Raw genomic sequence first — 16,831 nt, 5'->3', positions numbered from 1 at the left:
ATGACAGCGGAATCAGTGAGAGACCTTGTCTAAAAATAAGAGTAACAGAGCATCTGGCATCGACCTCTGGCCTCCACACCCACATGCACATGTGCATGCTCGTAAGCTCGCATACAGAACACTTTTTTTTAAAGCTGCTATGGAAAAAATATTCCATGCTATCTTAGCAGAAAAAACGGAAGTGCAAAATTCCATTGTGAGTCCCACAAGTGCTTCAAGCACTAATATACTCTCCGAACAAAACGTCTTGAAAACGTGTCCTGATAATTTATAATTTTATAATTTATAAAACTCAGCAGCTGTGGAAGTGGGGCCATGAGTAACAGCTCTTGCCGCCAAGTCTGACAACCTGAGTTCAATCCCTAGTACCTTTATAGCAAAACGAGAACCAACTCCAGGTTGTCCTCTGACCCCCATTCGAACAGACACACCGCAAATAAATGTAAATATGGTGATTCTTGAATTCACGCTACCTGGGTTTTCGTCACACATAAAATTTGTGTACTTCTTCTCCTTGCGGCTTTGTGCCTTTTTACTCTTCTGGCTCTCCGCACAAGGCCGGGTAAAGGTATCTCGGCTTTGTCTTTTCAGATGCTAGTTATCTAGGGAAGAAACTTTTTCTCTCGAGGTGCTGGGGACTGAACCCAAAAGTATGCCAAGCAAGAGCTCGCCCTCAGGTACATCCCACGGGTTTTTTGGTTGAAATGATTGATATAAATATACTCCTTTCTGAGCGATTCGGAACCACCAGGAGAGGCTGGTGCCGAGCAGGAAAACCTCGACCTGGTTCCACCGGAGCACCAAAGACTGGGGCCTCGCTCCTGAAGAGCACAGAGGCAGCCGGAAGTTGCCTCTGGGCTCCAGCTCCGTCTACAGGAAGTGCTCCTTGGTGCCCCGCTCCCTCTGCTCCTTCCCCAGTCCCTCATCCCGTTGGACCCCGCCGAACTGCACCATCGCGGGGCTCGGACTAACAACAGGCACAGCCAGACTGTGGCGCTCTGGCCTCCTGACTCCGGTAGCATCCTTTCATGAGCTCGGCACATCCACCTTGCACACGTCCCCTAAAGTTTTAAGCAGCAAATACACACTTAACTGCTGTGCGCAAGCGCTGGCTTAGAGTCTTAGCATAGATTGGGCGCGCTAGAGCCCTGGGTAATGCAGCTCAGGCACATCTATTACATACGTCAAGAAGTCCATCAGTCTGTGTTGGGTACCAGGTACGTGCTGCGTTTGAAGAGTCTACGCAGAGGTCTGCTTGGGGCTATTCCGTGATCTGTAATAAAAGCTGGAGAGCGAAGTGCATACACCAACCGGTGTGCTGCCACCTGTGTGGCTGTCTTCTCCATTCGTACATTAGGTTTGAGGGTGGCCACGAAAGATTATGCACGTACAGAGTAGGCCACATGCCAGTGGGAAATTGAAAGGATGGCCCAGGACAAAGTGGGGAAGGAAAATGTCAGCCTGTGGAGTTGAGAAAACTGTGATTTTCTTGTAGGTAGGAACTAACTTCTTGTATTCCAAGATTAACTTTACACCTGGAAAATAGTTAGGTGTTTGATATGATGTGGTAAACTGGAAGTAAAACACAGGTAAGATCAGATTCTCGGAGTCTGAAGTTAGTTCAAGGAGAAGTGTTTGAAACTCGGCGGTGGTGGTGGTGCTGGTGAAGGTTCTGGGGGTGGAGGTATACTGGTGGTGGTGGTGGTGGTGCTGCTGCTGCTGCTGCTGCTGCTGCTGCTGGTGGTGGTGGTGGTGGTGGTGATCATCATCTGTCCCCCCCTCTTTCCACACACACCCCTTAATGGCAGTCTGTAGGAAAAAGAATTTTTCACTTTTCTTTCACCCTGCAACAATCAGTGTGAAACACTTCTCAGAGATTTGTTCCCCAGTTGTTTGCTAAACACCATTTGATGTTCCCCCTAATTCAATGTAGATGGACAGATCCTTTATGTTGAGGCTGAAGTATACAAACATAAGACTAGTTCCCATTTTCAACATCCAGTTTAAAAGCTCCAGCTTTTTTCACCTATGCTTCTGACACACTGGCTGGAAACCAGGGTTTTTACTACCCTTTCCAGAGCACACAGAACCCAGGAGACATTCTTACTGGTGTGTCATAAAGTACATTGCAAAGGATACAGATGAAGCAGAAAGTGTGCTTGTGTTTCCCAGGATAAGATTAAGGGGTATGGTGTTCCTATGCCCTCTGTGAAGGCAACAATCTCCAACTGTTTGGAAGCTCCACAAAACCTGCCCTTTGGAGTTTTGATGGAGACTTTATTATATAGGCCTGATTAATTAAATAATTGTTTAGTGGCCATTGATTTAACTTACAGCTTATCCCACCCAAAGAATTTTAGGAGTTATGTGTAAGCAAATAGTATTCCACACTAACACAGGAGGCATGTTGAATTATGATCAAAATTGTGGTTTATGAGATATTAGTGATGGGCGGTCAGAAGTAAGAAACAAAATTATTGTAATAGTGGATGGAAATCTGAGTCAAGAATTATGGGAGGCATATATGACCAGGTCTCACTACAGAAGGCATTTGGTGATTGGGAGCTTTGGAAGAATACTACCATACCTGTACATAAAGTGAAATATTCAATGCATCCTGATAAATGACCTTTGAACTATACTGTGTTTCTGCCAAGATAGCTTCTCCAAGTGTCAAATTATCCATCCTCTCTAGCTTAAGTATAACACATTCAAGCATTCTTACTGTTTATTACTTTAGGAGGTTCTGTTGTTGTTTTCAGTTTCACTGAGACAGAGTCTCTATATTTAGCCCAGGTTAACCTTGAACTTGCTAAGTAGTGCACACTAGCTCTAGCTCCTGCATGCTGGGATTTCAGGCCCACATCACCATGCCTGGACAGTCATCCTTATAGGTAGACTTTCTCTCCTCATGGTATATCCCTTACCTCTAGGCTCAGCTCCTTTAATGTTCAGGATAAGATTTTGATGCATAGAACCCTATGTGCATAACATGGTAAAGACAAAAATAAAAGTATGTTTCATGGGGTTTAGAAACTCTTTTGGCTTTAATTTTCTGTTCAATTCTTCCACTGTAGATGTTTGTTTTGCCGTACATCCTGAAGCATAGACTTCAGCCAAATGAACCTTCCTGCAGCTTCTGAGTTCAACCTGTATGAAGCTTTGCTGGGTTCCACCCCTGAGAATGAAGACACCCTTGTGACGGTGAAGGAGGAAGAGACCAGCTGGGAGCAGCCAGGCAACTCACAGGCGGGCAGGAGCCACACTCAGGAGCTTTACCGCCTGAGATTTCGGCAGTTCTGCTACCAGGAGGCTCCTGGGCCCCGGGAAGCTGTGGCCCAGCTTCGGGAACTTTTCCATCAGTGGCTGAGGCCAGACACCCACAGCAAGGAGCTGCTGGTGCCAAAGCAGTTCCTGACCATCCTGCCAAAAGAACTTCAAGGCTGGGTACAGATGTATCGTCTGCAGAGTGGTGACGAGGTGGCTAGACGAATCTAGCCCCGGAACACAGAGACATAGGGCAGCAGGTGGGAAGATGAGGAATGTTCTAGCATGGAAGAAACAGGGTAGGAATGTGTGTTCGCTAGCGTGTCACCTTCTATTCTGAAATAATCCAATTAGAGAAGGACCGCAAAAACCATGTAGAGCGCTTGGATCCTTTTCGAACAGATTTAGCTGTTGGTAGCACTAGTTCCGGGATATAACCTACCTACCCTGTCCATATTTCTGTGTAAGCCAAATTCATTATCTTTTGTACAGGCATGCACATTTATCCAGACTCTTTTCCCCTTAACCAGCTGATAATTAATTATAACTATGTCTTTTTACCACGCTACTTCAGCATATATTTATGAAGATAAGGAAATGCTTTCACAGTCTGAATGTGGTCATCAGATTGTTTCCTTTGGCTGGCTGTCTACCCCAGGGGTAGCACATTCACTTGCCCATCTTCTCACAGGTACATGGGGTGGTTTTGCCTTAGTCACAGGGTCATGGGAGTATGTGTCCAGATTTCTTCTCTAGAGAATTATCAGTTTTCCCTTTTTGGGGGTACTGTGTAATTGGTGGAAGACATCTTGAGAGTATACAGACCCTAGTCCTCATGCCATTTTTGCCTGTAATCCATTATCTGTTTCTGGGGGACAGGTCCATTGTCTGTCTTGCCGGCCTTGATTGCTGAGTCCCCAAATACAGAGGAGAGCCTGTCTGAGTGAGTTTGCAGTGCTAATTTGCTGAATGAATGTGTGTCAGTTCTTCTTGAACCTTCTTTAGAGGGGTAAATGGAGCTTGTTCTGTGTTCCCCTGCAAGAGTCTGCTTCCCACCAGGATACTTATTCAAGGTGAATCTCTTGTCTCCAGGTGACTTTCTATGTTCGGGAACAAAATGTGCACCTGGTGGCCACAGAGTATCAAGGTGCCTCTTTGGAGTATCAGAGCCTCCAGTTCCTCCAGCCTGGGGTCACACCCATGACATGTGATCCTCCACAGCTGCCCCAAGAAGTGAGTGGTGAGTGCTTGATGGTGGGTTTGGTGCAGACACCAGAGGAGGCCACCAATAGATACATGGTTTTCTCAGAAGAGAGCTGACTGTCTCTAGCCTCAAGGTCTTCTTTCTTGTTTTTGCTTACAAAGTAATTAAAGTATCATCTCATAGTCACTCCCATGCGTGTGTGTGTGTGTGTGTGTGTGTGTGTGTGTGTGTGTGTGTGTGCTGTTATTGTTTTGGTTGGGGATGTTTGGGGTTTTCTTTGTTTGTTTGTTTTGTTTTGTTTTGAGTCTGGGTCTCAGTATATAGTCATGGATGAGTTGGAACTCACTACGTAGACCAGGATGGACTTGAACTAGACCACCAGCCTCCACCTCCCAAGGGCTGGGGTTAAAGTCCTGCACCCCCATATATGTATATATTTTTGTGCTCACAGGAGCCATGGCACAAGTCTGAAGATCAGAAGATGACTTGCAGGATTCAATTTTCTCCTTCCACTCTGTGAGTTCTGGGAATCAAATCCAGATTGGCTTAGCAGCAAGCTCCTTTACCCACTGAGACATCTCTCTGACCCCTCCATTTTGTCTTTTTTATGCTTTACTGGGAATTGAAAAAGCCGAGGGCTTTATATGGGCTAAGCAAACACTCTACCAACCAAGCTATATCACCTCCCTTTTTGTGTTGGGGGAGGCAGGGTCTCACGTAGCCCAGGCCAGCCTCAAAGTCACCTTGCAGTCAAGAATGACCTTGAACCCTTCCTTCTCTGTGCCCAGCTCCCAAGCTGGGTTTATGGGTATATACCACCAAGACTAACCAGAGCCCAGGCTTCAAGACCAGCCTGGGGAACATAGTGAGACATTGTCTTTATATATTAATTATAATATATGATACTCAGGCATTGTCTTGATATATTAATAATAATATATGACACTCAGGCATACAATTTATGATTCATGTTAGTTGCCACAGTATTCATTAAATTTCCATTACTTGACACTTTTTATAAATACAAGTTTATATCTTGTATTTAAAACTGTGGTTTTTGTCCATTCCCATATCAAAGCAAGTTTTTAAAATGATACAAAATTGCAAACTGTTAGAATTGTAACATATTGTTTATCTTGCCTGTACAGTGGGGGGAGGTGTTTGTGTACATGCTATATAGCAAGTATGCTTAGGTCAAAGGATAAGTTGTGGGAATCAATTCTGTCCTACTGCCATGTGGATCCTGAGGATCAAACTCCGGTCCCAAGGCTTGGTGACTTTAGCCACTCTAACCACTTGGTCACTTTAACCACGGAACCATCTCACCTGTTCAGAATTATAACATCTTCTTATTCAGTACCTTCAATTAATAGGAAAACTAAAATTCAGTTTAAATGATTTGCCCAAAGCCAACAGATTCAGAGCTATTTCTAAAATGTAAGGCTCCTGACCTTTGGCCCTTGTCTACCACATGTCTGGTTTATAGCAAAGGCACAGGTGTTGTGTGAGTATTGACCATAGCAAGCTCTCTTATCCGAATGCAGCCTGCACCAGCAACTTCTTCCTTCTCTTTTATCTAGGATTTTAATTTGTATTATGTATGGGAGTAGCTTTTACTCAGTTGATAAAATCTGTTTCTTAGTCTGGAGGTTTTAAAAGAGAAAGTTTAGGAGACTGGTCCAAACAAAGGAACTTCCAAAGCAAAAGCGTCTCATGTGGGACTCTTGTCTCCTCTCTGTATACGATTTGCTCCTCGGGGAGTAGCCTGTCCCCAGGAAGACAGTCCCAAAGGCATCACAACAGTGCTCCAGGCTAAGTCACTGGGGTTCCAGGTGAGCAGCTGCCCAGGCTTGTGGGCCCTTAGTGGTGACTTCCTTTCCCCTGACCTGTTTGTTGCCCTTCTCTCGGCCTGCTCTTCTCAGCCTGAAAGCCTTTAGGCTGGCACAGTTCCTTGGCGTTCCCTCGGTCACAGACTATCCCAGATCCTGTTCCCACCATCTGGAGACCCTATGCTGATGGCTTTGGCCTTACTTTGTACCACGTCTGGGAACACATTCAGATCTCAGGTGTAGGAGTAAACAGTGTGGCGTAAGACTCTATTCAGCCAGATTTGGTGGCACACATCTATAATTCCTGCACTTGGAAAGCGGAAGCAGGAAGGTCACTGCAAGTTCGAGGGCAGCATGGTTTATATAGTCAAACCCTCTCTCAGAGACACAGGGACAGAAAGAGGCGTATGTGGAGACAGAGACACTTAGGACAGGCGGGGTCTTTCCCATGTAAGTCTCTTGTTCCGCTTGTCTCTCAGGGCACTGTCTTTATGGTATTGTCTTTCCTGCTTTTCTGTGACTCCCTGTTAATCAAGTCAGACCTAATACCTCATGTTCTTATCTACTACCTTACCTGTCTGAAAAAGGCAACCTGCTTATACTTTATACTTTATAGTTTATACTTTAAATATAAACTCAATTTCCGTATTTGTAACAGAATATGAATACAAAGAAAACGGTGATTATATGTGTGTGTGTGTATTTGAAGTATGTATTCCAGACTGTAAAAGCTTTAACATAATTATATCTGAGAAATGACAAAGTAGTTAGATGTTTGCACCAATGCACAATCAATGATTATAAATTAAAAAGGAATAATATGAGGAGACCAGGAAAGTCAGAGGATAGAGGTGTATGTGCACAGGAGATGAAAATTACTATTGAATCAAATTATAAGAGACAAAACAGACATAAATTTAACTGAAGCAGAGCCAACATGTGAGTTGAATTTTGTCCACTCAGAAAGTATGGTAAGTCCTAATTTTAGGTACCTAGGAAGATGGCCTGATTTGAAAATGAGCTCATTGAAGATGTAATGAAGCTAAGGGGAAGCCATAGTATATTGAGTGGGCCTACACCCAATAACTAATGGCAGAAAAAACAGAAATACAAAAGAAATAGACAGAGACATGGAATAGAGTTGGGAGGGCAACCCAGCGAATACTGAATCTGCCCATGTTTATTTTCCATATGCTTTCAACCCAGAACCGGGGAAGAAGGCAGAAGACTGCTTTACCATGATACAAAGAACAGAGTAATTACCTCTTCAATACCCCAAACATCAAGTAACCATATTCTGAGTTGAGTATTCTATTGTTTAGGCAGGGCATGCAGTGACCACACCTTAGGTCAAGCATCCTGTAGATAGCCACTCCCTGGGTCAAACCTCTGTCACAACTTTGAAGGAGCAAATAGGCCTGAACTCTGACCTTTGGCTAAGGTAGAATGAATCCACGTCTGTGGGCTCCGTCACCACACCTACTTCAAAAAAATCATATCTCCTAACCCCTCTGAAGTTGTCCGCTCCCCGATGACCACACATTCAAATCTGTGAACCTGTGGGGACCACTCTTGTTCAAACCACCTCCCCATCTCTAGCACTTCATTCACTTTTTTCTTTTCCTTTTAGATATTGATAAAAACTGGGGAAGAAACAGCGAAGACCTTTGCCTCAGAGGAGTGGTCCCATCTGGCTCAGAGGAGGCTCTGTGGGAACTCGGCTCAGCAGGAAATAGTGCCATACGGGAAGAACTCAAGAACACCCAACAGGTCAGTGTCTATGTCCTGAGCCATGCAGATCCTGCAGACACAAGAAGGCATTGGATGGAAGCTGAAAAGCCAGTGAGTCAAAGCCTTCTCTGGAACAATGCAGAGCAGGTACCTCTCTTCTGTGGTCCTAAGACGCCTGGGCCGGGATGTCTTGTCAGTATAGAGCAACTGCAAAAGCTCGAGGCAGCACAGTTACCTCCATCATCTCCTCGTTATTCTGTCCTGCTTGTTCTCTCCTCCCTTGTATTTTTATGGAAGTGTAAATGGAGAAGCCAAGAGACAGAACTGAGAACACAGTGAGACTGCCCTGGCAGTTGAGGAGGAGCTGTCGGAGCTGTGAGAGGACTTAGGGTAGACAGCATTGCATTTCCAATCTCCGCTAGGAGACCCGAACAAGAAAAGGATCAAAAGGAAATCTGAGAAGGAGAAATTATATCCAGTAGGAGGTGCTTCTTAAGTGTTGACTGGGAGCGTACATAAAGTGTCACAGAGATACTGCTAAAGTTGAAAGGGAAGGATCAGATCCAAGGCAGATGGTGGGCTTTCGGTGACGCCATTACCTTTTCAACAACTTGGGGGAGTGGGTAGGGGAAGTGGAAGGAAAAATGGGATAATTAGCCACACACACAGGGCAGGGTGCGGAGATTCTCCATGCTAACATCTATCCATTTTAGGGAAACAGGAAGCTAATTCTGAGATAATCTCTCTCTCTCTCTCTCTCTCTCTCTCTCTCTCTCTCTCTCTCTCTCTCCTTCCTCTCCTCCTCTTCTTGTCCTATGTAGTAATCTCAGGGCCTGGCTGTGCACTCCATACCCTAAAATGACTTGAATATCTTGAAACTAGAACAAGATATGGCACCACTAACTTAACATAGAGTTTTAACTGGAATGTGAGAATCTGCCCTTTTGCTCGTAGGTCTACACAACATCAAATGCCCAAAACCACGATTCACAGTCCTTTTAAGAATAAAAATGTTTTATTCTTTCATGCAGCAAACACTTTGAGGTAGCTGGTCTGATGTATCAGCCTGCCATGATTTCAGAGTTCCAGCCTCTGGCAGCCCCACATTCTCTTGCTGTCCTACATCCTTCCCTTCTCCCTTACCTCACTCTTCCTCAGGCCCCACTCCAGGATCCTGACCTCACCATATTGGCCTTACTGTACCACAGCTCTTGGAGTTTAGATTTCATCATTGAAAGGCTTTAATGTCATGACAGAATTCATGACATTATCATCTCAAGATGAATGTATTGAGCCAGGTCAGGTTGTTCATGCCTATAATCCCAGGACTTTCAAGGCTTGGGCAGGAAAATAGGACTGCCTTTATTTCAAGCTCATCCTAAACTACGTAGTAAGTTCCAGGCCAATCTGGGCTACAGAGAGAGACTGTAACTCCAACTCCAGGAGATCTGACACATCTGGCCTCCTTGGGTACCTCAGCTCACATATACATCATACACACACACACACACACACACACACACACACACACACACGCACGCACGCACGCACGCACACATGCACACAGGCACACACACACAATTTAAAAAATAAAATAAAAATCTTAACAACAAAAAGCCAGCAAGATGGCTGAGCAGGTAAAAGTACTTGCCGTTCAAGTCTGACCAACTGAGTTTCATCCCAGAGTCCCGTGATGGAAGGAGAGAACCAACTCCCCAAAGTTGTCTTCTGAGCGCCACCTGTTGCCCAGGTATTCATGTACTTCCTCTCCCAGATCATGCAACAGCAAATGAAATGGTGGGCTGACTCCTAGCAGGTGAAGCGTCTACCACAAGCCTGATGGTCTGCCTTCAGTCTCCAGAACCCACAGAGATGTGGGAAGAGGTGGCTCCGCTGTCCTTTGACTCCCACACACCACTGTGGTCCACTCACACAACAATAAGTAATGTTACCTGTGTCAAATAAGACTTTTCATCTCATGGTAGCTTGCTCCCTTGTAGATCCCACACAAATTAGTTCAAGGGCAATGAATTTGAGTTTCTTTTTGGTTTCTCCCCAGAGAAATTTATCTAGCAGATGAGTATCAAGCTAAGGGATGCTAAATCCTTCCTTTCTCAGAAATCCCAAGAGTTCTGAGAAGACCTGGTCAATAGTGAATTGACACAAGGTTGTGTCCAAGTTTAAAGAAAACAGGGATACAAGAATGGAAGTCTCAAGTTACTGCTGACAGAAGCTAGCCAGGATGAGGTGCTTGGAGGCAGAGCTAGAATGGTAGAAGAGGGCCCCCACAGAGGCCTGCCCAGCACAATAGGTGCCCAGAGCAGCACGGAAGGTCTGCATCCTGCTCCTACAGGACAGAGGGAGTGAGGCCTGTGCTTAGTGTGCTGGCTTCTGAGAGTCAGCAATTAGTGAGTGAAAGAGGAGGAGAGGTCAGAATGCCAAGAAACACGAGGAGTAGAAAGTAGATCCCCCCGGAAAATGATTCTAGTTTATACTTTTCATGTTTGGAAAAAGAGGTTTGGGTTGTTTTGTTTTGTTTGTAATGATGTTTTATTTTCTTTCCCAGAGACTGTGCACCCCACATTCCTGGTAGTACTACTTTCCCTAGCGAAAAGACAGTTTCGAGTGTGAACACTCTCAAGAACTGCCACCTGCCCCGAGACTCCTGGGCCAGGATGCACATCACATCCTTGCAGTATGCAGTCGGAGACATTACTCGGAAAGGGAGGGAAAAGGACAAATCTCGGGTGGGCGAGCTGCTTCAAGGCCTGGCATTCTCTGATGACTCAGAGGCAGAGGAAGACAAGGAGCCTGAGGTACAACCTGAGAGAAAGAAGCTAAAGGTGTCCCGTGTCCCCGAGAAGAGATGGACTAAGAGAGACATTAAGCCCAGCTTTCCAAGCTGGTCAGCACTGGACTCTGGAGTTCTGAATCTCAAGAGTGAGAAGTTGAACCCAATAGAGCTCTTCGAATTATTTTGTGATGATGACACATTCAACTTGATTGTCAACGAAGCCAATAAGTATGCTTCTCAGAAAGACGTCAACTTGGAAGTCACAGTGCAGGAAATGCGGTGTGAATTTGGTGTCCTGCTCTGGAGTGGATTCATAAGGCACCGCAAGAGGGGAATATATTGGGAAGTCTCTGATTTTGATCAGACCCTGGTTAGAAATGCAATTTAAAAAAGACAGATTCGAATTGAATTTCTCATACCTGCATTTTGCTGATAATAGCCACCTAGATCAAACAGACAATTTTTCAAAATTAAGACCTCTAATAAAGCAAATGAATAAAAATTTCCTCTTGTATGCCTCCCTAGAAGAATACTATTGTTTTGACAAGTCAATGTGTGAAGGCTTTGACAGTGACCAATTTCTGAATAGAAAGACTCTTAGAATTGGCTGTAAAATTTGGTGTGGTATAACCACTCCAGGTTATCTAGTTTGGTTTGAGCCCTACCAAGAAGATGCAGCTGTGGAAACATGAGGAGCTGGACCTTGGGCTAGGTGGCAGTCTAATACTGAGCTTTGCCAATGTTCTTTTGCAGAAAGGTCACTATCCATATCGCTTGTCTTATGATAGCTTCTTTACAAGCGTGAAATTGATGTCAGCTTTGAAGAAGAAGGGAATAAAGTCTACAGAATCAATTTGTGAAAACAGGACCGAAAAATGTCCGCTTATGAATGTAGAGCATATGAAAAAGATGAACAGGGGCATTTTGATTTCAGGGTGGAAGAAAACGAAGAGATAATTTTCTGCCACTGGCTCGGTGACTGCTTTATTAGTCTATGTTCAAATGCTGTGGGCATAGAACCAGTCAGCAAAGTAAACCCTGTTGCTGATGATGAAGAGTTCCTTCAGGTGAGCCAGCCATCCATCGTGAAACTGTATGAGGAATTCGGGAAAAGTATAGCTAAAATGAATCAAATTATTTCCAAATATACGGTGGGGCTAAGAAGTAAGAAATGGTGCTCAGTTTTGGTTAGTTACATGATCGATGTAGCCATGAACAATGCATGGCAGCTGCACAGGATCTATAGCCCTGGCTCTCCTTTAGATCTCTTGGGTTTCCGGAGGTTTGTTGCACACTTTTACTTGGGACATGATGTTAATCTGTCTGATTAAGACAGATAAAATACATATAACAAGATACAAAAAATTATAACCATAATTAGATTACCGTACTAAAGCAAATGTGATGGAGATGGTATAATTCAGTAACTGGAATTTTTTAAGTCATAGATTATTACAGCAAATAATGTTAAAAAACATTTTGTGCATATATTTTTATTCATATATATATTTTTATATATAATATATTTTTATTAATAAATAAAATAAAATAATATATTTTTATTAATATATATAATATATATATATTTGTGTTATATATCTAATTTTGTGTCAGATACGTGAAATCACTTACTTAATAAATTATTTTGTATATTAAAAGAGCAAAACCCTACCATTTCCCCATTGTCAGTTTTCGTTAGAGGTTTACATTTTAAAAGTGCAGGTATTATCATACTCTATAGAAAGGCACTGAATCCATAGTCCAAAATAGATACCCTTCTCAGAAGGGATGAATGTACTAAACAAGACATAGATGTAAGAGATTAAATATCTCAGCTCTATCGCATTGTATGTAGTTGAAACAGGGCCAGTCCTGAAATGGTGCACAGGGTGGAGGTGTGAAGCTGTGTCTTTGAATGCTGAAAAAAGTTACGTCGTACTATGAGTCGGAAGAAGTCAAAAAGAGAAAGATAATGAAACAAGTTAAGTAACAACAGAGTTATCTTAAGAAGAAAGCAAGTAAAGGGTTATTGACAAAAAGCCCGTGTTAAAGTCCCTTAACATAAGTAAGTCTAAATTGAGGTAATTAGTGATTATTCATCCAGTTCATCTAATGAGAAACATTTGGAACAAGTGAACTATGACTCCATATTGCTGACGTCTCATGGGTGGATTAGACATCATTTCTGTGTTTTAGGCACAATTTTCTCACACTATTGATTTTATTATGTATATATCTGTAGTAGAATGATATCTTAGTTACTTTCCAATTGGTGGGACATTATTCATGACCATTATTGTGGGGAACATGGCTGACAGACATGGCATTGAGCAGTAGCTGAGAGTTTAAACCTTGATCCACATGCACAAGGCAAAGTGCTGACTAAAAATGGAATGGGCTTTGAAACTTCAAAGTCAGTCCTCAGTGACACACCTCTTCCAACAAAGCTACTAAATCCTTCCCAAACAGTTCTATCAACTGGGGACTAGATATTCAAGCATATGAGCCTATGAGGGTCATTCTCATTCAAACCACCACAAAGGGATTTTTTTGTAGTTTGTAATTATTATTTTAAGTGTATGAGTCCCCTGTTTGATGTGCGTCTGTATACCATATAAGTATCTGATGCCCCATGGTTAGAAAAGGGTATCAGATCTTCTGGAACTGGAGTTACAGATGGTTGTGAGCCACAGTGGGGGTCCTAGGAATTGAACCCAGGTCCTATGAAAGAGTAGCCTGTGCTCTTAACTACCAAGCCATCTCAGCAGTCCTCTTGTGGGACAAGTTTATCTATGTTTTGAAATATTTCTTTACACAGTGTGAAGATGAGTCACTGTGATTGGTTTAATCAAGAGCTGAATGGCCAATAGCTAGGCAGGAAGAGGTTAGATGGGACTTCTGGGGACAGAGAGGACTGTGGGAAGAGGAAAGGCAGAGTCAACAGCCAGACACAAAGAAAAAGCAAGAGGCACAAGATGGAAGAGAGGTGACGCCAAGTGGCAGAATGTAGATTAATATAAATGGGTTAATTTAAGTTATAAGAGCTAGTTGAGACAAGCCTGAGCTAAAGGCCAAGCTTTCACAATTAATAGTGTTTCTGTTTCATTATTTGGGTGCTGGTCATCCAAAGATAGTCCAACGAGAAAGTACTGCTACACATTCATTACACAGAAGGTCCTCAGAATGTGTTTATTTCCTGTATAGATTAAACTCTCTCTCCCCCCCCCCCTTCACTTCTTCCCCTCCCCTGCCTCCTTTTCCCTTCTTCCCTTTTTCAGTCAGAGTCTCAAAACAACAAACAACAACAACAAAATACTCCAAACTGCCTTTGAAGTTGGCAATCCTTCCTCAGCCTCCCAGACACTTGAATCACAGGTGTGGGCCACCACGTCTGGTTTGGCTTCATCTTAAAGTGATAGCACAGAAGTGGCCTTGCAGAAGCAGGTCTATGCTTCTGTGATTGTGAAGTATAAGGACTGTAGCCTTAAGAAAAATATTCTTTTAAAAAAAGCTTTGTGGCTTTTCCCTCTTGCTTTCTCACCACTGGAGAAGACTAAATGAAATGCCTTAATAACAAGCAACTCTATTGTAATACACCTTATTAAATATGGTTTGCCTTAGTAAATTGCCAGATACTGTTTAAGCTCACTAAAAAGCTGGTTTTAGAAGAGGGCTTGACTCCTCCACTTCAGGTCCAAGCATGCTTGTCTAGAAGTATCCTTCAAGATCCTGAATACGCTGCCCCACCACCCAGCCCTAGTCTGAGGCAAGAGGAAAAGAGAGCAGTAAAACTGCCAAGAGTAGAACTACCACGTCCTTGAGAGGCTGGTTTGCTTCCTAACACGCGTGGTGGCTCACGATCACCCGAGTTCCAGGGGATGTAACACCCTCTTCTGACCTCTGTGGATGACAGGCATACATATGTAGACAAACCATTCGATAAAATGAAATAAATCTAAAATAAAATTTTAAGAAACAAATACATGGATGTGATTTCTGTTTTAATGCTAGTGGTGGGAAGAAATTCTGCCTGGGGCCTTCTTTGTTTATCAGGGCTCCAGCTGATTGTGTGACTGGGCCTCCCAGTCCTTCCTCATCTTTTCTTGATGTTCTAATTCTGCTGCTTGCAGTGTTGTGCGCTTCTGTTTGCCTATGTTTAATAAGCTCACTCATTTTGAAACCAAAAGCATGGGTAGGCCGGTTTATTCTCCATAATGAATATAACTGGGAAAGTTGTAAGAATCTACAAAATGTCAGCACCTTTTCTAAAGAGTAAATAGTCCAATGCTGCGCAGTTGGGAATATCTTCCCTTTTATGTGTTGGCTCAGGAATGAGCAAAGTGCACCACTAATCTTAGTGAGCAGTAGTGATCCAACAAACTGAAAGATTTGAAGTTACACCATGTGGCTGAGGCTTTGCAAATGGTTACTGAGAGAAATAATAGGACTTTTTAATTCCAGGTGGGAAAGCTACCGAGGAACGAGATTGAATGAGACAGTAAAGAGTTCAATTAGAAAAGGAGATGGTGGACTTGTGGAGCCATCTGGTAATGCTGCCAAGAAATCTGGGTCATAAGTTGAGAAAAAGAAAGGGAACATTATCACTGCAAGAAAAGTTCATTTTGAAACTGGTTCCGTGAGGGAAATACAAGGGGCAAAGACCTGACTTATGATTCCTGGCCCTCATCTAGTCTCGTATGGTACTCCTTAAAGACTGTGTGCAAAAAAGTGAAGGAAACTATGAAGTATGAAGAGTTCACTGGGGAGGCTGATAGCTTCACAGCAAGAATCTGTATCAGGATCATTAAAGCTGACCCTCTTGCCAATGAGCAAGTTACTATGACTCTAATAGTGAATGAAACAAGTAACCCAATCAACCGAGCGATAAAATACAACTGAGGGAGCCGGGCACCTGATCCCTGTGAAGGTGACTCAAGGCCACCTCCTTCTGGCCCCCAGTGAGCAGCGAGAGCCCTGGATGAAATATATGCAGTGACTTCCTGAGAACGGTGGCAGATTTTTAAAAAGAATGAATTGTGAGTTTCAAGGGGTCTCAGTGGGTAAAGGCACTTGTGATGTATGCCTGATAGCCTGGGTTTGATCCACTGAACCACAGAGTTAGGTGTAGTAGTTTGCATTTGCAATCCCTGCTGCTATATATGGAACCTGACACAGAATTGTCCAGAAGATTACATGCCAGCTAGCATGGAGTATACAGAAAAACAGAAGCAATAGGAGACACCACGCCTCAACAAGACAGAAGGAAGGAGCCAGCTCCCAAAATATTGTCCTCTGACTTCCACACCATACGATAGCACATACATGTCTTAACTTATAAACACATACCACACACATGCACAATAATAAATATTCTTTTATAAAGTAAAGGATAGAGACCCTGACTTGATGTGGGATTTCCCTTTGTATGCTGTGAATATGTTTTATTACCATTTATTAATAAAGAAGCTGTTTTGACCTACAGCAGAGCAAAATATAGCCAGGCTGGAAGAGATATATATAGAGAGTAGGCAGAGTCAAAGAGATACAATGTAGCTTCTGAAGGAGATAGATGCCAGAACTCTACCCAGTAAGCCACAGCCTTGTGGTGATACACAGATTAATAGAAATGGGCTAAGATGTAAGAACTAGTTAATAAGAAGCCTAAGCTAACAGGCCAAATAGTGTTTTAATTAATATAGTTTCTGTGTGATTATTTCACGTCTGGGTGGAAATGAATGAGAAGTCTCCACCTACAAAATGACACTCACTGCCTGGGGCATGGATCCACATAAGACCTAAAATAGCTTCTAAAAAGAACAGGAGCCAAGTACAGTTTCTTGGCAGCCACATTTTTTTTTTTCCAGATAGGCTGTGTTTGCTGGCAGCAAGCAGAGGTGTGACTCCTATAAAAGAAGGCTTCCTGATTCAACATTAGCAGTAAAAACTGCGGGGCTTCTTTAAAATAATGGTGGCCCTGCTGGTTCATATTAGTAGCATAAACTCTGG

At 43.2% G+C, this 16,831-nt stretch overlaps 1 protein-coding gene across 1 annotated transcript; it reads left to right on the top strand.

Annotated features, from left to right (window-relative positions):
* The first annotated feature begins 929 nt into the window (after positions 1-929).
* Positions 930-12,329, top strand: Pgbd1 (piggyBac transposable element derived 1). Its single transcript, XM_087896667.1, is given in 9 exon segments — positions 930-1,217; positions 3,078-3,484; positions 3,487-3,527; positions 4,360-4,507; positions 7,931-8,366; positions 10,598-11,210; positions 11,212-11,513; positions 11,515-11,744; positions 11,747-12,329. Coding segments are annotated over 8 exon segments (2,544 nt in total). The 5' UTR covers positions 930-1,217; positions 3,078-3,120; the 3' UTR covers positions 12,157-12,329.
* Positions 12,330-16,831: the final 4,502 nt, after the last annotated feature.

This window comes from Myodes glareolus, chromosome 14, assembly GCF_982192425.1.
Source record: "Myodes glareolus chromosome 14, mMyoGla1.1, whole genome shotgun sequence".
Lineage (NCBI taxonomy): Eukaryota > Metazoa > Chordata > Mammalia > Rodentia > Cricetidae > Myodes > Myodes glareolus.
Note: the sequence above shows the minus strand (reverse complement) of the source record. Positions and strands in the feature narration are given on the sequence as shown.